Source organism: Gobius niger (genome assembly GCF_951799975.1).
Source record: "Gobius niger genome assembly, chromosome: 15".
NCBI lineage: Eukaryota > Metazoa > Chordata > Actinopteri > Gobiiformes > Gobiidae > Gobius > Gobius niger.
Window position 1 is genome coordinate 22342716 of NC_136866.1, and position 23619 is coordinate 22366334.

Consider the following 23619-nt stretch of genomic DNA (forward strand, 5'->3'; position numbering starts at 1 on the left):
TTTTTTCTCATGAGAGCCTGCCCTCCAGTGCTCCTGGTGTGTGGATAAAGCCTCCCGTCCCAGGGAGATGCTCTGCTTGTGAGAGATGAGGGCCTCTGTTGGTCTCCATAAATACAGTCACACTCGGGGCAATGTGTAAATCTCAAGTGTGGTCCATTTTCGACTGCCGCACCAGGAGCGGGAGAGGCCGGAGATGTTTGAGATAAACAAAGACGGATTCAAAGGGCTTGTTCGGAGATTCGTTTAGTCCGTGGGTAAAACTACGCTCGGATAATGAATTGGCAAACACATTGATTCACAAAATGCAAATGATGGAAAGAATAAAACAGTATAGCTATGAGCTGCTAGAGTTTTTGTTTGAACCAGCATAGAAGCTCATTTTCACAGGCTTTATGCTTGATGAGTTAAAAGTATAAAGAAAAAGCACCTAGCTTAAATGCATAACCAAAAAGAAAAGTCTTTATTCATAAAAAATGAATAAAGTATAAAATTGAAGCTGACCCTGAGTTCCATCTTAAGAAATCCACCAAATGATATTTCTTCATACTTATATTTCTCAGGAGAATACAGGAGAAAATGAAAAGGAGAATTTAAAGTACAAGGTCACAAGGTCAAGGGAGCACCACGCAGCTATGAAACTCACCCAAACCTTACTACTCTAAGCTACATTACATAAACTACATTATTAAGAGACAATGACACGTCTGTCCCGCAGGTTCATATGATGGTAGATGTTTAGTTCCCAAAACGTCACACCAGGGCGACCCACATTTTGCGAGGGCTCAGGGGAGAGGGCCGTTATCAGCCTCCGCCACAGGTTTAATTCATCAAACCAACTCGGGCAATTAATTTGTAACACTGGAATCCAGTTCTCACCTAGAGCACCTCAGCAAGGCAGCTATTAGGCTAATTGATCAGCTATGTCACGAGGCATCACACAGCCTTGTAACGACAGGGCTAATGCGAGAGGAGACGACAATTAATGCTCTGATAAGTGTGGGAAAAACGGTCGTCCCGCTGTTGTCTGTGTCTCTATAAAGAGCAAGGTCACACCGAGGTCAGACCTACTCCCAGATTGCCACCTACGAGGGTAGAGGGGGTCTGTCGTTAGCTGTTCATCTAAGTAAGCTGGGGCTGCACAATTAATATTAAGACTGCAATTTAGGTACTATGATTTCCTTTGTGAACAAGATCATTTATATGAGGGATAGGACGATTTCTTTTAGTTGTAAGATTACTATGGCCTTTCTAAACCACAGGATTTTCCAGTCCTTTGTATGTATTGTCTTGTACTCAGCGTTGTCTCCGAGTTCTGGAGGGTGTGATTTACAAGCAGATTAACACATGATCCATCCAACATGGCAACTTATGTACGAATACATTAAAGGTGCATTATGCACATTTTTATACCTCTACAACTCTCTAGGATCAGTTGCTTTGTAGGTTTTCTGGTGACAGGGTCCGTCAGCTGTGAAAACAGTTGATGCTGGAGCATTGTAGAGACCACTGTGAGCCAAAGTAAAGGCATCATGCTGACTGCTCATACAACCATTGGGTCATTACAAGGTCATAAGCAGGAGAGGTTGAGTGGCCAGGCTATTCTACTGCAGCCCCCGCTAAAATTTTACCCTCTTCATTTCTATATCACCCACACATACCCCGGTTCCACATGCTGAGAGGCTTAGAGCTCAAGGATTGCACACTGTGACATAGAGATACGTAGAACCCAATAGCGTTGACGGGTATAAAATGCTGCGCTTGCAAACCGTGAGAGCTATTTTGGAGCTTGAAGATATTTCTGCATCAGGTGTTAAAAGCAGTGGTCGCACTCAGTCACAGATAAGGCTAGGCGGAGATGTGGTTGGCTTGAGCAGGTACGGCTGAGGTTTGCTCGTGAAGAAGACCTGTGTGTTGTTAATTCATCAGATAACTGCAGCATGAATGCGCTTTCCATTACCCAGTGTGGAAAGAGTGTCCATTCAGCCGCACTCAAGGTTCCAACTCCCCTGTCACGAACCAGAGTTTGATGTCACTGTAGCACCAACATCCATAAAATAGAAATTAGTTAATAAATGTGGGAAGCGCATTAAGTCTAAAGCGCAGTTTATGTCTTTGACAATTGGCGCATTTGATTACTTTGGGTGAGAAATTGTGATGTGCATAATGGATGAACAGAGCTAAACGAGTTGGGCAGAAGCTAGCACTTCATACTCTCCTACCTAACATTTATGCAGTCAATAATTGGAAAATTAAAATTTGATATGCTGTCCACTGTGCCCAGTAACGGAAAAAACCCTTGCCCATCAGAAAGAGGCCTGTCAACAGACAATCTACAGTGTCACACCACACCGCCGCGCTAACAGCCACATAAATGCGTTTTCCATTAGTGGATAGTGTGTGCATTCAGCTGCACTCAGACACCCGAGTCCCCTTTCACCTGCCTCTCTTTAGGGCCACAGCGGCTGCCATTACCTGGGCCACGGCCAGAGGTTCGTCCGTAGCATCACCACATGTATCCAGTTCATACAGAGTGCCTCCTTTTCATTCATTATTAACTCCCACACTCCCATGAAGTCACTCAGTGCGTTCATGATGGCTAAACTGGCCCAACAGGACACTTTGTAAAGACATACTACACCTTTTTGGTATTTACTAACGCAATGTGGCCTTTTAAATATTCATGTCTGAATCATTAAGATGGTTGTGGTCACTTGCAGCAGACAGGGTTTGGAAAGGCACTGAAAATACTTAAGGTTTCAGTTTAATCAGGATTTGAAGAGTGCTGAGGCTGCTGGGACAAGCTCAAATAGACATTGTTCTAAGTGACAAAATAGAATATTGTTTTGACCTATTAAAGGTTATAGAAAAGTGTTTGAATTTACAATCCACGTTTTGTCAGGCGGGCAGTGACTCACTCGACCATACACATCTGTAAACAGTGAGACGCTGCCTTGAAAATGTATCTACACCTTGATGACACATTACGTTCCTAACCGTGCGGCCTCCTTACCCTTGAGTGGCGTCGCGCTGAGAAAGGATGGCCTGGATTTTTGCTCTGGACAAAAGGACATCTGGCACACAGCCGTGGAGCTCTGAGAAATAGGTTAATAGAATATCTCTGTGTTTGAGAAATGCAATGTTTTATAATGCTGGGTTATTTGGGTCAAAGAGACGTATTCAACAGTATCGGGCATGTTATTTTGTGCCGTAAGATTAGTAGCAGGTTTTTCTGTCTGTGCTCAGTTCGCATTTTGTACATTTTGTCAGAGAACACAGTGTGCCTTGATTCTGTCTGACCTCTAAGAGATGATGAAAAGGTTAAAGCCAGACTTTTGCCCTTTCTCCTTGCCTGCTCTCCTTTTCTGACTTTTTAAAGGCCGTATACCAGATTTTTTTGTATACAACAATGAAAAAGAGTAAAAGTTTAAACTTATAGATGTGTCTAAACACCTTCTCAGCATTTGTAACACCCTAATTCTTCACAGGAATGAGGTTATAAGAAAGTTTCAGGGTCACGCTTATGCTATTGCGAACAAAAACTAGCCTGCAAGCTCACAATAGATAAAAATGCTTTCTATTTACAGTCTTTTTTTCTGCTGCATAATTCAATATGCTGAACAAGAATAAAAGATTTGGTATTTTAGCGTTCCTTTTATCTCCGATTTTTAAAATGAACACTTTGCCTTTAGTTATACTGCAAGTCCCATGGTATTTAGTAGAACATTTTTGCACTGCCACAGTTGGTAAGTTTGGAGCAAAGAACTGTGATTTAAACTTGACTATTAGCAGTCCGAACATTTTCTCGAGTTGATATGAGATGCACGGTTTGAGACGTGAGTGAAAGTTTTTCCTGACACTTGATTCCTGGTGCTGCCTTTTCTCTGAGGTACAAGCAATATTGAAGAACACACTCTGGCCCTTGGCATCCACTAATAAAATCCATGCAAAGCCTGCAGCGCCCCGGGCGAATAAAGGCTGAGCATAAGCTGCCAGTCGATGGGCACAGATGCCTCTTGGATCATTGTGGCGTCATGCATGAAATGAATGTAAAATCACTTGTGATGGCTGTTGCTTCTGTTTATTGTCTATGGAGCTGATGAGCTGACATCAGCAAATCCCTTGTGATTTATGTTGTCTTTGCATCTCCTAAATGTGCACTTGTCCTCAGTAAAACCCACAGCCTATGCTAGTATTCTATACCGGACAGTCAATTTTTCACCGTGCTTTTACACACATACATACATTCATAAAGAGCTTCCAGAGAAATAAAGCGGCTGTGAAATGATTGAACGCGGCTGCATCCCCAACAGTCAACACTGCGCCCCCTGAGCTCAGAGCCAAGAGGGGGATGTCAACTGTGCCCAGTGGCCCTCAATATTTAACTGCTGTTTTTCTGCCAATGCTGAGAGTGCGTAAGTTTCTGCATTTTAGGACTGGTAATGTACGGAGTGGGTTGACTGGAAACCCGCGGTCAACCCGCGGGGCCCGCGGATTCGGTCAGGTTGGGTACCTCAAAATTACAGCAAACTTCATGTGCGGGTGGGTCGGGTCACAAAGCGCACTTTTTTTTGTCCTTATATTGTTGGCTTACTACATACAGTGCATTCTTATCCATAAATGCCACACAAAGTCGGCTGTATTTTGTTGAATATTTTGTTTCATGGGATAAACGTATCATTAGCATGTTATGTTTAGATGTCACCTGGCCTATCGCTTCTGTATGACTTTGATCACCGCTACAAATGCGTCACAATAGCCGTGCCCAAGCACATAATGACACACACATGTGATGAAAGTAATGCAGAAGCAAGGTGAAACTAAAATAAAAGACACAGCATCTTACTAACCTGAGGAGGGCAACTTCTTAGCGTCAGGTAAAGCTGCTCCACTTTAGTCCAAACTCCGTTTTCTTGACAGAAAGACTCGTCCATGACGTGGTGGAAAGCCTCATGATAGTTTCTGCTCCTTGTTTCCTGATAAGTCCATTTGCGATTTCAACGGTTCCTCAGCGGTGCAGTCTAATAGATCCATGGGTGCAGTAAGTAGCAAAACAAAGCATCAAGTGCTAATTCTCCTGTAAACTCGCCGTCACGTGACGCGCTCCTGTTTGAGTGATATCCAGCTGCAGCGTGACTCATGCAGCAGTTTTTTAATGTGCGCGGGTGGGTCGGGTTTAAATTACAGCGGGTCAGTTAAAAAGCCGACCCGCGCATCTCTACTCCAGAAATATAGGGCCATTCTTACTTTTGCACACACATCTAGAAACGGACTCTCAAAACCTACTGCCGCCTCTTTACAGACAAATCTATTCACTCATGAGCTTATCCTTTTTTGCACCAATAATGGCTGTATATATTTCCACTTTTACTCGGCTCATATTAACATTTTAGTTACACAAATCAATCCACTAATGACCTGTTTACAATCTCGCGCGGACAGAAATCCATGCTATTTTTTTTTTACTGGCCATCCATTTCAATTAAAACACATCTGTGCTTTTGATGATAAAGCCTCTCCCTTATTTCTCCCTAATTTGTTTTCACTCCATGAGGCTGCTCAGCGTTAAAAGTTGTACAACAAACAGGCCTTTCGACGATGCCTCTTGGGCTTTCTACCCCATTGTTTTTGCCATAGAGCCGTCAATGAGTCTATTTCAGCAAACATCACAAGCTAGTAAACACCAAGCCAGCTAATGGGGTGGATTCAGCCTCTGCTTGATTTTGATAGGTTGTAATTGACTGGAACAATTGCACGAACACAATGCATTAGTAGGACACAATTACGCGGAATGACTTATGGATTTGTCTCTAGGATCTGAACTATGTTTATGGAGTTTTTGTGACGAGCAGATATTGAAACTTTGCATAAATCAAATTGTATAGGGAGACTTTGTGGACGCTTTGTTTATTTTTACTTTGTTCTAATGATCGTGGCGTTGAAAAGTAATAATTATCGTTTGATGTCTTGGCACTCGTTTTCTATAATTTACAAAGGAAGCAATGGGGAAGAAGATATTAAGCCGCATTAGTCGAGCAATGAACAGCAATAATCTTTTTTTGTTGTTGTTGCATGCACTGATTCGGTCTTGTATTTATGGCTGCCACTAATTGACTTTGTGTGTGTTGGGGGGATTGTTTGTTTACATCCTTTACAAGTTTCGACTACTTCCTCCAGCCTTTGTGTCGCTTCTATTTGCTTCTTAATTTTCTTTGCCAGACGATAGGGAGAGCTTACATTCCCAACTGTCTGATGACTCTCCAGGATGATTCTCCATTAGATGTATGCATCGTTCATAGATGTTGATGCGCCTTTCCTAATCTCTACGTCGGAAATGATTCAGTCCGGTCCACAACTTGTAGAGCATAAATTCAAGTGTGTAAAAAAAAGAAGCCCATTCCTGTGTGGAGTTATGATTTTTTTTTTTATTACCTGAATGCTCACTCCAGCCACTAGGGGGCAGATTAATAAGAAGAAAGAATAATCCATCTGTGGGATGAAGCTTCTCTCACAGAGGAAAGGCTGATCTGACCAGCCTGGAGTTTACTTGGAGACATTTTCAAGTCTCCATAAGGCAGGGGTCATCATAGAACCTCGAGATGTTTTGAAGAACATTATTACACAAATCAGAGATCAAATGTTAAAGAGTTCTAGAAATGTGAAGAATACGGTCCATTTCTTTAACAGAACCATGAAGGCCATACATGACGTATAACTGGTATGTGTAGAAAGTGCTGCTTTACTTCCACCTACGACTACGTGTATAACTGCAGCTTCTATATTAAAGGGATATTTCAGGATTTTTGACATAGGGCCTCATTTCCGAGTTATCCAGAGTGTTGCTGAGTTCTGGAGATATTTTTTTTGTAATTCATGCAGTTCTTATATTTGAAGAGTTTCGTGGCGCTATGCTAGTGCACAGCTAGCGCATTTCTATGGTATCAGCTAGCCTGCATTAAAAACCGTGTGACCCGCTCCACAGTGCACCTGAGGCAAATCACTTAAAACACCAGACAGGAAAGAGGTGTCCAGCAGAGGGCACTGACAAATAAGAAATCAGGATACAAAAAACACATCGTGTGACTTGCAAGTTGGAAATGAACAGTCTGCCCCTGGGCAGCTGTGGCTACAATAGTAGCTTACTACCATGGAGTGTGGAGTGAATGAATATTGACTCTAATGTAGCAGTGACACAAGCTTGTAAAGTGCAATAAGTGTAAGCCGTTTTTATGAGGCTACAGTCCTGTCAGGCTCATTATTATTCATTTATTAACAAAAAAGTCCTCAATGTATTTTCCCAATCAAATTTTTATTTTATTTTGGAGCTTTGGTTTATGGACCCCGGCAATACACTCCTGATATATTATACTTATATCCCGATATAAGTTTGAGTTATTATTGGTGCGGCCCTCCGACTCAATTCAGGCTTCTCATGTGGTCCCTTATGAAAATTAATTGCCCACCCCTGCTCTACGGCCTCTCTGATCTAGCTGAAGTATTCGTTATTTTCACGTCGCTTTCACATGAGGCCACAGAACTAATGCTGTGGCCTCGTGATTATTGTGGAGAGAGTAGAAAATTGCTCATGAACGTCTGGCATTTTCCACTGGGAAACTGGGAAATTATTTTGTTGCCCGAGTTCCCGAGATGAGATTATCTTTGACCTTTCAACACGACCGAGAGCAGTGATAATTCATTTTCATGCCTTTTATCAGATTGTTATGAAGCCTTCATAGTGCATTTAACCACTCAACTTTAATATAATCTCTTTGTGAGATCATTGTGTCATGCATAGGCAATGATTTATGTTTTTCCCAGTAGGTGCCCAGTCAGGAAAAAAATATAATAAGACGAGGCTCAGAATCGATCTGACAAACTCGTGATTATGAGTCAGGCACTCTACCTATAGAGCTAATCGAACTGAGCTTTCCTATATTAGTGTAATGGACCTCCCCGAGCGAGCATGTTGAATGAAGAGGGAGTGACGGCTTTCGTTATTTACAAGTTATATTGAATCATGTTGTAATTGGGGAAAATTCGCCCCCAGAGATTTGGAATGGTGCAGCACCCACAGGATCAGCGCAGTGGGTGCCAAACTTAATAAGTTTTACCAAGCAAAGCAGAAGTAGTAGGTCAGCGGTTTGTAGACTACTTTCTCACGTGTGTTAACTTGTTTACAGTACATCTTTTTTAATATTTTACTTCCACGATACAAAAGCACCAGAAACATGATTAGGGCTGCAACTAGCAATTATTTGGTTATCGATTAATCTCACGATTAATTCATTAATCGCTTGGCTGTGAATGGTGTATGAACTTTTTTTTTTCCTTTTTTTTTTTTTATCACATAACGCCAAAGTGGCATTGCTTGAGGACATGTTGATGGAGTAAACTTAAAGGAGCTATACCTGATTTTCTTTCTAATTATGGAGTGCGCTTTGTTTTGTCTTCCTTTAGTATATAGTAAACTCAGACATTTGTGGGGAAAACACTGTAGATCTAATTATAAAGCATTTGAATCAATTTCATGAAGTTGCAGGATAGTTTTTAAGCATTTGTGTCGAAGTTACCCTAAAAAGTGTCCCTGCACTGTGTCCTAATATTAGGAAGATTAGGGATGAGTTTGTACCTCAACCAACATGTTAATTTAGTGGTTTCCTCTTTCATTGTTTGAATTGAAAAAATCAGGCATAGAGCCTTTAAAGTGAATGTTTATTGGAGGCTCTTGGCGCTAATTCTGCTTCTGATTGGATGAGACACAGATGGATATTTATGAAATTTTCAATGTACAAAACACTACAGACCCTGACTTTAAAAACAAAGTCAAGATAGATCTAGATCTATTTGAGTCTGTGTTTACTAGAAAACTGTTAATTTATGACTAAAATAGTTGTTGACTCTTTCAATAATTGATTAGTTGTCGATTAGTTGTTTCAGCCCTATGCATGATATGTGTATATTACATTTTAAAGGAACAGGCCACCGTTTTTTCCATACTGAGATTAGATACATACCTGTCTGGTGTGTGTGCCCATGGAAGAGCTTGGTCGCTTCTAACTTCACCCCCCTTTGGAGCCATAGGAATATACTGGGAGAGGCCAAATGCTAACAACATCTTTGGTCTTTTTGCGTGACTGAGGGCACGCACAAAGAACAGACGGGTATGCATCAACTCGTCTAAGCTCAGGCAAGAACATCTCAGTCTGTAAAAATGGTGGCCTGTTCCTTTACGGCTGCAAAGGGAACAGGTACTAACCAAGCAAAATATCAAAAATGTATTGAATATAAATAACCAGAATACAATAAAGCTGAAGTTTACGACACAAAAGAGCCCCTTCATAACATCAGCAGGTGGAGAAGCTGTGAAGCTATAATGTATTTATCGTTGAGGAAACTGCATTATGATATTTCTAAAAACTAAGTCAAGTCATAGCAGAATGTTGGCCACTCAAAGTCCTACATTCAAGTCATTTTCAGTTTTTCTATTAATAATTTTCAGCGTAGCATTCTTGGCATTTCAGTTTCCAACTCCTTCCTTTCTCGCATTTGTCAAAGGACTTCTGACTTGACATGTCCTTAATTTTTTCCCGCTTTACAATGTCAGAATGCACTTTTACAGCCTCCATCCTGCCGCAATCTTGTCTGGGAGCAATTTTTTTTGCCGGGAGCGACAGACCTTGCCCCCGAATGCTTTCATAGTCTTCGTTCTATTTCTTGGTTGTGGAAGTGTGTAGGCGAGGGGCCACGAGGTCAGGCTGACATCTCCAAAACACGGCACCGCAATGAAGCTGGGAGTGCGTTTCACTGCCTTTTTAGTTTCTGGCAAAAAGTTTTGTTATTTTACAGTTAATATGTGGTTGTAAGATACGGTTCACTGGAAATGATGTAAGAACGACCTGAGGCGCAAGATGGCAGAGCTATTGGAAAAAGTGATGGATCGCCTTCATTTTCGGACGCAGGAAGTGGAGGCATTGATTTGGACGTCTCGTTAAGAGTCACGGCGAAACACGTGAGGCGGCATGCGGCGGTGAAGACTGTGCCATAGGCTGGAAGTCGACAAAATATTCAAAAATCACCAAGATATAGATGAATACAAGTCATTTCGGAGACTTAGTAGACATCATTTTAAACACAGTGACTTTGATGCCTCTTGTGCTCTCCTTATTCACGATATGTGCTAAAACTGTAATCCATTATCACAATTACCACATCTTAAATTAGAATCTATTTTGCATACATGTCATTAGCACAATTTGCTCGGATATGATGATATTCTATAAGACTATTCAATTACTGAGTGGTGATCTCGGAACTGGACAGATAGATCTGCGCATTCCCTTGTCCCAAGCGGTTCCACCAGATCTTATGAATATTAAAAACGCTCACATCCTTCCATCATATGCAAATGTGGACTGTGTAATGTAGGTTAAAAAAGCTGCATTGGTGCTTGGTCCATTATTGCCTCTAGGATCTTGCTTTTCTTGCTGATATAAAACATAAAAAGACATGTAATCCTATAAATCAGTGCTTGTCAGTCTAGTCATAAAAGTGTGGTATGATTTTGATGTAATAAAAAAAAGACATCTACAGCGGAAATGTCCAAATATGAACCAAAAGACGTCTATGCTCACCACAGTTTGAGCACCACTATTCTACTCCTGGGGCACGGTCCATAATTGTTAGTTCTGAGGTCGTCGGTCCAAGCCCCTCCCCAGAACTCACAGGTGACGGGAGCAGTCCCGGTCGATACTTCATTAATGTAGCAGCATTGAGGTGCTCGGACCAGTCGATTCCAATGATGTGCCGTGACAAAAGGCACAGCCGGACAGTGTGTCGAACCAGTGCTTTGAAGAGGGTTTAAAAGGCCGGTATTCTCCTAATCAGACTTCTCGTTATTATAAAAAAAAAAACATGCATGGAATTGTGTGTTGCTTCATTCATGCATGTTGACTAACTTTGCTCCGTCTGCCTCCTCAAGAGCTCAAAAACACCGGCCTAAAGCTGGTGATATCATAAGGTGGTATTTTACAATCCTCAATTATATATAAGTTACTGCATTCATAGCAATAGGATAAGATTTTAAAACAAGGGACAAGAAAGAAATTCCGAAAGTGAACTCCTGATTTGACCTGACAGACCGGTTGTGGTTAAAGTTATCGCACCAGGGATTAAATTACTGATTAGTTGCAGTGGGGATTGACTTTAGGGAAGATATAATTATTCAATATCACTTGTGTTGCGTGAAATTGCAGGCCCAAGCTGTCAATCATACATAGTCTATTAACCCCTGGTGCCCCATGGGTACTTTTAGGCTGTTTTTTGGGGGGCTTTTTTTTTATTAAAAGGCTTCCTTTCAATGTACCTCCAGGAGTTATATATCATATTTTTCAGGAAAGCTAGAATTTTCAGAAAACAGGTGCTCGTCATATAAGTAGAATATCATGAAAAAGGGCATTTACTTCTGTTATTCAACTTAAACTTAAACTAATACATCATAGACTCATTACATGCAACGTGAGATGTAGACTTCAATTAGTTTCACATTTTAAGTTGAAAAACAGAAGTAAATGCACTTTTTCATGATGTGCTACTTATATGACGAGCGCCTGTATACGTACATGCTGCAGTGGGTTCACATAAACCTAATAAACCTAAATGAAATCAGAAATACAGATGAGGTAATGAGGCGAAGAAATACATTTCACTAGTAATGAAATCTAGTAAACACTAGCTGAGACCCGGCCTTCGGCCGGGCCTCGCTAGTCTCCACATTTGATATTCTGAGATTATGAGTGATTACAAAGAAATGTCCAACCCGTCACACAGTTCAGCTGTAGACCAGTGGTTCCCAACCCATTCCAAGAACTATGGCCACTACAAATGAGTAAAAGAATGAAGGCAAAAAACAATTTCAAACAAACTGCAATTGGAGTGTTTGATGCACCCGTGCTCCTTTCTTATAAACTACGACAATATTTTCGCTAAACTCGGGGAACAGGATTCAAGAGACAGTGGAATAATTATGGATAAATATTAGGGGATCAGCTCTAACGGTTTGGTTCACGGTGCAGGACCCGTGGTTTGGTGCATCACGGTAGTGTACAATAAAAAAAATAATGAGTAGGTTTTGAACTGAAATAGCCTAATGATCGTTGTTAGACAGTATTTATAACCTTACAATAAAATTGGCAATGCTTTCAAAGCTGCTTTAGAATAAAATGTACCTCTGGGCTCACAATACGTGAAAGCAAAATAGAAAACAAATGGTACAGCAGCAAAGAAAAAAAAAAAAGAAAAAAAAACTACGCAGTGCAAGCCATGCGCTCGTTAAGTGGTAGTTTCATTTTCGCTTTTACTCACACGGAGGAGAAATCAGTCGGAGCAGCGCGTTTGATTAGAGGCTCGTGTTTGAGCAGGTTTTGGGCACGCACGCACACGCATACACACACGCACACACACGCACACACACACACACACGCACACACACGCACACACACACACGCACACACACGCACACATCGCCCTGTTTGGATGCGCGCGCACACATACATACACACACGCACGAACACACACACCCGCGCGCGCACACACACACACATCGCCCTGTTTGGATGCGCGCACACGCACGGCAGTCAGATCTCGTGCACTCGCGTTTTTGTGACAGCGGGTTGTCCTCGGACAGCAGCACCAACCACGCACACACTCACTACTGTCGCCAGGCTTCCTGGTGTTCCCAAACGGTCTCCCATCCCAGTCCTAACCAGGCCCTTTCCTGCTTAGCATCCGAGGAACGGTCTCCCATCCCAGTCCTAACCAGGCCCTTTCCTGCTTAGCATCCGAGGAACGGTCTCCCATCCCAGTTCTAACCAGGCACTTCCCTGCTTAGCTTCAAAGTCGGTATGGGACATAAACATGGCGGCGCCCAGGCGGCGGCCATTGAGATAGCGTTTTCTATAATAGATGCATGATTTGAAAAGATATTTTTTGGACAAGGAGCCAGAAAATTAGCTATAACTACAATACAAGTGTTCTTTATTCCATTTATTATCAATATTAGTAGGGCCACTAAAGGTACATTGTCACTTAATTAGTCACTTTAAAACTCATGAAGCGCTCACTTCAATTAGCATGCAACAAATGTTACTCAATATAAAAAAACACAATCATTTCTCCTCATATGTGGCTTCTGGGCTTTGTTTAATAATTTGCAAATATTAAATAATCAATCAGCGAGTCAGAAATTTCAATTTGCGATTTTACCCTAAGCCATTGGAAGTGTTATGAAATTGTCCATCTGGTTCACCAAATTGTCTCCCGGAGCCTCCTTCTCTAAAACGTTTTTTTTTTCTTTCCATTTCCCCCTCAAATGGTGGATTAGGAATGAAATCTGTCTGGTGAGAAGCAGAGGGAGATTTAACATTTAATATTGTAGTCAACCACAACCACTTCTCCAATCTGCATGTTGGGCTGGCAATAAGTGAACGGGTGTAGCTTTAGTTTCCCTTCACTTCTTTGGACAAGTTTAATCATTTCTCCACGTGTAAAGGCTACGTGAAATACCCTCTTCACACGAACCTCCCAGCGCTAAGGCGTTTTTAATTATTACAAAGTGTCCTGCCACTCACCCCGCTTTCCCCTCATCTCGCTCCTCCTGCCCATCGCTCCTGCACATCTCTCCTGTGTGGTCGGCCGTTCATGCTCTACCAGTTTCCATGCATTATTTAAGAGGGCCAGTATGACGAGCCATTTGCCGATGCTCAGTCTCACCTTCTCCCCTCTCAGGAGAACACTTCTTCCACGCGGCTGCCATCGTTGACCCCGGAAACATCTCTATATTTTACGGAGATTGTTTGTTTTGGCGTGGGTGCAGACGAAGGGGTTAAAAGATCAACGAGGCGGCAATAAAGAAAAGATATCCTTTTTACGCGGCTTTAATATTAACTTCTATGCTATTTCCTTTCATATCTCCGTGCCGCGGCGCCTTTGGAGTGCCGTATTAAAAAAATATCGATGCTCAACTTTCAGGAGAAGCTATATTTCCCGTCCTGCGATGGAAAAGCGCCAAGTTAAGACTAATCGCTCGACATTGCAAGGGGACAGTTCAGAATTAAGACAAAACCAAGAAGTATAGGGCAGAAAACTGAACATTACTTCCCCGAAAAGACAAAGTAAGCTTTTTTTTTGGTCGGTGCCTTTTTATTTCAGGTGCCAGTAAGTTTCAAAGAGAAAGGGAGTTTTTTTTTCTCTTTCCTCCTCGATCACGTAATCCATGGTGGTCTCGTCATAACAGATCCCATCAAAGGAAACCTAAAACCGCAGGTACATCTCATCTTCAGACCCTACATTGCTGGGAACCTCTCGAATCTGGAGGTCTGTGCTTTGTACATGGCTCTGATTGAAGTCAAAAGAGCATGAGCAAGAATCTGGGGAGACTAGGAAATGTGAGCAGCTCATGTACGGGCTTGGCAATTTTGTTTTATTGGAAAATCAAATATTACATTGCTTTTCACTGTCAAGTACACTTTTTTCATAGCATGCAGGCTTTCATTAAGTCCACAGTGCCTCCTTTTCCACCTAAAGCATAATTCAATCGATAAAGCAACAGATAATGATGAGCTGGTTCCATTTGTATCCCTCTGTTTGTATTTTGAAGTATTCAGAACCTTTTGAAAGCTTGCGAAACAGTCGTGATGATAAACCCTTTGCAAGGTCTTAAGATTTCTCTTTTTTTTATTGCTTGTTCCCGATCCAGCATTCAATTAGCTGATTAAACAATTTTTGGACCGAAAAACGCCTTTGCCTGCAGATTTTAATGACCCACTGCAATGCACCTTTTACAAATCATTAAGATCTTGGTCAACTATGCCTCTGACTTCGAGGTTTTAATATCTGGCTACTTTGTTCTGGAGTTGTTGATTATTCCGTCAAACTGCATAGCTTTCGAAGAAGTTAATGCTCAAAGTTAATCAACCCTCAAACAATAACCTAAGAAACGAACCGTGCTAAAAGGCATTAAAAAAGAAAGCGAGAGAATCCCTGCAGCACTCCTGACAGGCCTGTTAACCCCGCTAATTGTCAGGTTCAAACGCTCGTGTCCCTGGAGTGCTGACTTGTGGGTTGTCTGTGTGTTTTTTTTCTTTCTTTCTCTCTCCACTTGTCTCCCACACTTTGTTGTTCCAGTCCTAATGCAGGGCCCTATTCAGAAGAAGCCATAATAATTGAAGGCAAGAACATTGGCGTTTAAGCTTGCTACCTCGCTGCCTGGCTGTGGCATTTTAAGTGCACTCAGAAAACAGGGACTATTCTCCATCTGGTGTCATTAGTGTCCAGCATTCATGATATAACAAGACTCTGCTGCTGCAGCCGGCAGTCTCTGTCACCCGCTGCTGTTTGTCTCTGAAAAGGCCATCTGACCGTATTTAAATATGGTACATCTCCCCAGGACTTGTCTGCGCTGTCTGCTGCTAACTTACAATTTCCACTGTTGCAGGACGTGTTGACCAGACTTGTTTGTTTGTGTTTTGTTCAACCTATTAAAACTACTTTGTGTGTCTGAAACGTGCTAGGCTTTATTAGACAGGATAGTTTAAGCATAAGTGAAGAATATTCAGCGTAAAGGCACTGGCAAAACCCGTGTGGCACCCGTCTTACCCAACTCTTTTAAACTGTCACTGGAAGTTCACATGTTTTAGTCCTCTTTTGTTTTATTTGGCAATTAAAGAAGGTTTACTTCGCACATCTCTTTGTTTAAAACAGGTGCGTAAGAGAAGGCATAGAGGCCAAACATAGAACAGGAAAAATCTCTCGCACACTGTATGCTTGCAACACCAGTGTTCCTTTATTAATGCAACGTTTCGGCCAGTGGCCTTCGTCAGGCAAAACGTTTTTTATGAATGAGAAGTTTCCTGTGTGGCCTGCTGCATCACAGCATGCTGTCATAACGGCCTATGGCAAAACATAGGCAGCATATGTATACAACATACATCCAAACACAGAAAACAAAGCCAGGATATAGTGAATAAAGCAGTCAAAAATATGCATATGTGTATATATACGGTACAAACATTTTAGTGGCACATGATGCAATACATATGGGAAATGGATATATAAGACAGCTCAAAGATAGAGAAGATCTGCCTAAATATATGCACATCAATATGTATTGCATGTCCCACTAAAACGTTTTTACTGTATATATGCACATATGTATATTTTTGACTGCTTTATTCACTATATCCTGGCTTTGTTTTCTGTGTTTGGATGTATGTTGTACACTTATGCTGCCTATGTTTTGCCATAGGCCGTTGTGACAGCATCCTGTGATGCAGCAGGCCACACCCTATTTAAGGATGGCTTCTCATTCATAAAAAAAAAAAAAAAAAGGAACGTTGCATTGATAAAGGAACTCTGGTGTTTTATTTGGCAATGAAAGGTTCTAGTCATCATCAAATACTTTCAATTTTGTTTAGTTTTGATGAGCAAACCAGTGAGTATATGAACTATTTAACCAAAGTCAGTTTTTAAGCTGCTCCAAACATTCACATTCCAACAACGCTCATGCAGTTCATTTTTCTTTTATGTTGGATGACCTCAGTGTTTGAAATGTGCTGGTAATAAAACAGTATATTCAAAAGAAAGACTTGACTTTTATAAAGTGTTGTGACAGTTTTCTTTTTCTTTCCTTCTATAGATCACATAAAGCGCAAGATCCGCCGGCGGCCAATGTGGGGTCGGGGGATCATTCGCCGGAAGAAATACTGCTACAAGAGCAAAGACCAGGGAACTGAGGGTGAAGAGGAGGAGGAGGAGGAGGAAGAGGAGGAGCACGAGGGGAACGAGTCGGAGGGCAAAGGTGACACGTCGTGTTTAACTCTAGACGAGGAATCTTCATGTGACACCGCGGGCCCTCAAACCAACGGACACCTGCCGCACCTGCCCTCCACGGAAGAGGAGAGCTCCAACGAGCCGCCCGAGGAAGCCGCCGCAGCCAAAGACGAGTCCGAAAAAGCCCCCGAAACGCCTCGTCCCGCTGAGAAAGAAGCAAAAACCGAGAACGCGAAACAGCCTTCGCTTGAAACGCCAGAATCTTCGGACGCAGAACCCCAGGCCAAACACATGAACGCTTTGATGGTGTGCGTCAACGGGAACGAGTCCATGGACAGCCTGGACTCGCACAGCCTCCTGAGCAGCAGCGAGACGGGGGGAAACAGTAGGACTGCTTTGGACAATGGCCCCGCAAAGCCTGAAACAGAGGAGCACAAAGATGAGCTCGACAGCAGCCAATCAACTCAGGAGCAGCCTCCCGATGAAGAAAGGCCTTCTCCGGAAAGTGCAGAAGATGATTCAAGTAAAGAAGGTAAAGTAACAACGCGAGACATTGTTGCTTAAATGTAGCAGATTCTCTCTTCGCTGTGTGTTGACTTAATTAAGATTATTATGTTGACAGTTAGACATGTCATCAAACCAGACATATTTGTTTTTCATTAGCTCTCGCACGCTTCTGAGGGAGGTTGTTGAGGTAAGGGTAAAATTCAAGGTGTCAGCGACGGTTTTCTTTCATTTTAATTACTCGTTATTAAATCATGCCGGCTCGTGCTCAAATTGGGACTGCCGTGCTCTACCTACCGCTTAATTACTCTGGTAAGTTTTCGATTACCACCCAGCTCTTCAGATTATGGCTTTAAAATGGGAAAACGCCATGAGCAGTGAAACACTTTCATCTCCTGTAGGGCTAATAACATTATATTGAAAATAGCTGAACCCTGTAGCTTATTGCTATACTTAATAAAGTTAATTATATTATGAGCTGCTCAGTATACAGTACAGTGCACATCATCGCAAATCACATGGAGATGACCAATGTGGAGGAAATTAATCTTTGTATCACTGTCAAGGGGTATATGCAGAAAGTCTGTCAATGGGGAAATGCACAGACAATTGTTTTGGTAGATTTTTTCCAAATATAATCCTGTGTGTGATGCTTCTGAACTGTGAAATGTGTCTGTGTTGAACTGTGACAACAGGGGGCGCTTTATAAGAGGCAAAGGGGTGATTAATTCAGGACATTCATGTCTATAAGGTCCTACAGAGGGAGCTTGTTTTAAAGACTAGCATCTGCAGATGACAAAACAAAGGTTCCGAAATCATAATATGCAAAAGTCTGCAACATAAAGCAAACTTGTGATTCCCCTGAGACCTAGGAAGGTGTGGGAGGACTCATTTTCTGACTGAGCTCTTTCCAATACCAAAAGAAAAGTCTGTATCACTTTCAGTTCCTTTTATCGGCATATGTTGAGAATTGTTTATAATGTCTTTGTGAATTGTCTTTCATGTGTATGTCTTGTTTGTATTCTGTGTTGAAATGGAGCTGCTGAACAGTGAAACAAATTTCAGATCCTCGCATCTGACAATAAAATATTGATCTGTCTATCTATATAGAGTTCGGGAATGTGATGTCATATCGCTAAGCATTATGGGATTAGCAGCAAAGTTAAAATACTGGAGTTATTGTTCAAATTAAAACACTTGGACACCACAGTGAGTTCGATGTATTTACCAGCAGTAAATGTATGCTAACAGCTGCAAAAATGGCGGATCTCCATGGTAACTGTGGAATTTCCCAAACTCTATTGTAAAATCCCCAAATATCGACGTCGAAATCTGTTCCTTTTCCATGTTACTCTTTCTTTATAGGGCCTTAGATGTGTCGAGACGGAGTTGTGTGATGATTTCTTCACCCTACGTTAGGGTTGTGCCGATGGACGATATCATCGTCCATCGCCGATGGATGAGCAACATCACGATGGAGAGCCACCATCGTGATGCCACGCCCCCTCCCGTCAAAAACACGCACAGGTCTTCTGTAGGCCTTGTAAACCTACAAACTGTGCAGGGATTGCACTGTAAATTAAATCACGGATGTAACTAATATGCGCGCTAGCGTCAGTAGCCTGCCAGAAGCCACGATGTGTTGGCCGTAATTATTAACGTAAAGACGCAGCGCTGCTGTTTCTGACGCGCGGAGCTCCCTCTCTCTCTCTCTCTCTCTCTCTCTCTCTCTCTCTCTGCAGCTCAGAGTTTAACAGCGCGTGGTTTTGCTTTGCTTTGCTGCGTATTGAAACTTAAACCGTTTTAAAATAACGAGAATAGCTCTCACATCGGAGCTAGCTGAGCGCGCGGACTATTCTCACGAAGGACCGAGAGAGGAAAGAGAGAGGAGAGAGAAAGGCGCGGTGCAGGAGGAGTTAAGAGGTTACGAGCTCACGGACCGGGCGGCGCGTGGAGCGGCTTCAAAAACGTAGGCTACGACGCAAACTTCTAAATATTGTCCCGTTCACCCACTGTTTCTTAAACATTGCGTTAAAACTGAGCAAATGCAAGTAATAAGCTCTGATTTACATTTGTATTAGTGGAGAAGAGCCTTGGAGTTCACGCTCTGAATACGTCGTTCTCCTCTCAGACTTTACGCACGAGTTTTAACACATTTCTTTTGCAAAACTCGTGTTCCGTGACTCTGTTCAAATCATGTTTAGTTTAGATCCATTTATCCTGCAATCTCACATTTTCCTAGCATACATAGTAATATGCAGCATAAAGGCTATGTAAATGTCTTTAAAAAAATGCTTATAATGAAAAATGGACGATGTCATCGTCCATCACGATGGTTCACTGTAAACATCGTCAACGGCCAATTAAGGGGACATCGCCCAACCCTACCCTACGTTTGTATCCATTGAAGCTTATAAGTCCTATTCACTATGATGGGATTTGTACACGCCTCGGAGCTTTACAATGCAGTTTTAAAACATCTCTAGCAATGCTTAAGACACAAATGATCATATTAGGTTTTTCTTCTTAGTTTTGAACGTGTATTGCTCAGTGCTGCGCGTGCGCCGCCTCATCAATATTGGTTTGTTTTGAATAATTATGCCCTTTGATCTCCTGACCAAAAGCCTATGAGTTTGATTAAAGGATTACACTGTGGTAGTGGCAGAGGCCAGCTGTCAGCCTTTAGAGAAGACGCCGCTTGTCGGGGAAGCCGCGCGACAACAAAACAAAAATCAACTTTGGCTCTTTTATAAAACCCCATCTCTGCTCCTCCTCCTCCGCTCTCATTACAAGCTCGACAAAGCCAGGCCCTTGTGTTCGAATCAAAGCGTTACATCAGTCCTAAATGGGCAGAAAGGAGGCCAATGTTGATATATTGTACACTCAAGAGCCCTATGTGGCTTTGAATGGATTCCTTTCATAACTCCATTCATCTTTGTGGCGGATTAAATACATTTTCTTCAAACCTCCAATGATTTAATGTTTTACTAATATAAACTATTTCAATCTTATCATCATACACATCCTTTTTCAGCCATGTGTTCTCTTCAAATAGGGTGTTCAAAAGCAGAACCCTGCAAGATGAGCCTGTCGGAGGAGCTAAAGGGACCTGAGGATGCGGCCGAGGATGCGGTCGAGGATACGGTCGAGGATACGGTCGAGGATGCGGTCGAGGATACGGTCGAGGATACGGTCGAGGATGCGGTCGAGGATGTGGTCGAGGAGATTCCCGCGCCGCCACCTGTTATCATCGACCACCAGCGACAATTGGTAACTTTCTATTGAAATATATCTTTACTTTATGATTATAGCGAGAAACTGCATGAAGTTTTTGATTGATTGGCATCTGGTCACTCTGGGTTAAGGCGAGACACGGCAGGTGGAAGTATTGATTCTTCACGCAGTGGTCGAGATTTTTCTTAGTTTTCATGTCAGAGTATTAAAATTACAAACTTGCCCGTACGATGCTTATTTTAGGATGTTTTGTCGCTAGCGAGGCGGAGATATCCTGGAAGTAGCTACTACATCGCTTCGCAAAGCCGGCATTCCCTCGCGCATTCATTCACAAATATTGACATATTTTACATCCATGTGTCCTATAATAAGGTACCTATGATCCGTAACAATAATGGTAACTGCGAGACACTCGATGCGCAAGTGCGGAGAAATGTGTTGCATGTGCGCATAACTTTAGGGCTGGTTTTCTGAAAATTAGGTTTTTGTTCCACTCAGGCAACAAATTACCCACTTTTGTTGCTCCTAGGGACTCCACACTTTCCAAACAATATTTTTGAAGTTTTTTTTAAATTCCCATCTAATTCCCAGCCTGATTTGACCCAAAAAAAACAAGATCCAAAATTCCGCCTGAAAAAATCTTTGTTTCTTATATGTTAACAAAATTAAAACTATAAATGTAAATCTGGGTCTATCCATTATTTAGATTGTGTCGCAGAAAATATCTGCAATTTTGGCAATTTTTATGCACAAATGTACCTTTTATATGAAAACGGAAAATGACAGTAAACTTGCAATACTTTTTTTTTCTCATTCATGTCAATAATGTTCTGTACAAAATTCAAATTGATATCTCTAAATTATTTTCCCCCCCCCTATTCACCTGCAGTGTCTCTCACCTTAAAGAGATATTTCAGGATTTTTGACATAGGGCCTCATTTCCTAGTTGAGTGTGTGTGAGAGTGTTGTTGATTTCTGGAGATATATATATATATTTTTAATTCATTATTTGAAGAGTTTAGTGGTGCTAGGCTAGTGCTAGGCTAGCGCATGTCTATGGTAACTAGAAACTGGAAGTGGTATGGTGTGGTTTTTATTTAAACAGGGACAGTGCACAATTTAGCATTGACCAAAAGGAAAGATGCATTGTACCAGCAAAAATGCTAATTTCCACCTGTAATCCCTGGGCAGATTGATGTTACTGTAAAAGCCCCATGTCAAACATCCTGAAATATCCCTTTTAAGTTTACAACCTGCTTGAGGTAAGTCGGCATCTGGAACCTCTTTAATCATGATGAATTTCGATTTTGGAGCTGGTGTAGTAATAGTTTTAAACTGGAAAGTCAGAGAACCCTTTGCTTAAGTACCAGAAAAATAAAACTTACTATGTTGGTATAAATTTAGAATTCTACATCTCCAAAGGTGCACAAAGAGACTGAAGTTCACAATGCATTGACATGACTAAAACATTCAGTAAACCTGGGCATCTGGTTCTGTACACCATTATATAGGATTACGAGTCACACTTCAGTATTGAGAGCTTAATGAACCACAGCAGCTGCAGTGTTGAGTTCTGTGATTGGCGCTGGATGTGTTTGTGGGCATGAAACAAAGCAATTATGCGACGCCAGGCAAAACGTGGGGAAAACATGCTATTGTAAAATTCTCCGTGATTACCTCTTTGATTGCGATCACACAGACAATTCGCTTCTAGTTACTGCTCTTGATTTGTTACTGGTTACGGTGTAAACATGGAAGAATGCTGCATGTTTTATCTCCCGTTGTATTCCGAACAAACTAATGCATAAAAACACACACATTCCCTAAAACCAGCTGTGGCAAATTATCTTCAGTGATGTGGTGATTATGTCAAAGCAAAGCCATAATCTTAAAATATGTGGACAATATGTTTTTTGATTTTGACATTACGCATAAAAGCTCATTTTGATACAGTTGGGGAGGAAGCAATTGTTCGTTCTCCTCTTTTGAACCCACTGTTTCAATCTTTTACCAATTTTTTCTTAATTGATAGAACACAACAACAAACTAACTCTATTAGGACCTATTTCACAAAGGGCTGCACTCTTGGGTGGATATAGCACATTTTATGCACAAGGCAACTCAATGTGCCTCACAACAGCCAAAACACATAAAAAGACAATAAAACATTTCACAACTCGTAAAAATAAATATAAAAAATCCAAATATGTATATATTAAAATTAGTTGTAATGCAATCAATTGCTGGGTTGCAGGTTCGAGAAAGTGATGATGTCACAGGACCCAGTGGGGGCAGGAGCCAGTTTTTGCTATTAACTGCATTACACTCTCACAAGTCGTATCTAAAAAGAAAATGTATGAATTACAAAAATGATCATTAATATCAGTCACTTGGTCCATAATCTCTCTGTACAAGACCAAAAATTTCCTCAAAAACAAAATAATTTTACGTCTATATAATATTATAGGTGTGATGTCACCTGCAACCCAGCAATTACCACAGGCAGCAGTAAATAAGTGTGCTTTCAGCCTGGACTTAAACACAGTCAGGGTTGAGGCCTGTTTCACGTTCTCACAGAGGCAGTGCCAGACCTTTGCTGCATGAACCTGAAATGCAGCCTCACCGTGTTTAGTCGTGACTCTGGGAACCACCAGGAGACCCCTCCCTGAGGATCTCAAGGCCTGAGGTGGTTCATATGGCTCTAACATATCAGATACGTACTTTGGTGCCCGACCATGAAGAGACTTGTACACTAGCAGATTATTTTAAAGTCTGTTCTCTGAGCAACAAGAAGACGTTGCAGGGGCCGGAGCACTGGACTAATATGGTCGTATTCCCTGGTTCTGGTCAGGACTCGAGTCGCAGCATTTTGAATATACTGCAGCTGTACCATGCTTTGAGAGACATGTTTTTAAAGAATGAGTTGAAGCAGTTGGCGGGTTAGTGCAGTGAGTTGGTGGATTTAGTGTCTTATCAATCGAGAAAAAACTGTAAATTACTTAGTCCAGCTCTTCTAATGTTATCTGAAAACAACAAAGGCGGCACTTCGGCGCTTTGAAG

General features: G+C 41.7%; 1 protein-coding gene across 2 annotated transcripts in view; it reads left to right on the forward strand.

Annotated features, from left to right (window-relative positions):
* atad2b (ATPase family AAA domain containing 2B) overlaps positions 1–23619 on the forward strand; it is an 84684-nt gene that overhangs the window by 30805 nt on the left and 30260 nt on the right. For both annotated transcript variants that reach the window (XM_079572648.1, XM_079572649.1), the window contains exons 25-26: positions 16688–17353; positions 20381–20595. In XM_079572648.1, the coding sequence (XP_079428774.1) occupies positions 16688–17353; positions 20381–20595 (881 nt within the window). The remainder of the gene's footprint in view (positions 1–16687; positions 17354–20380; positions 20596–23619) is intronic.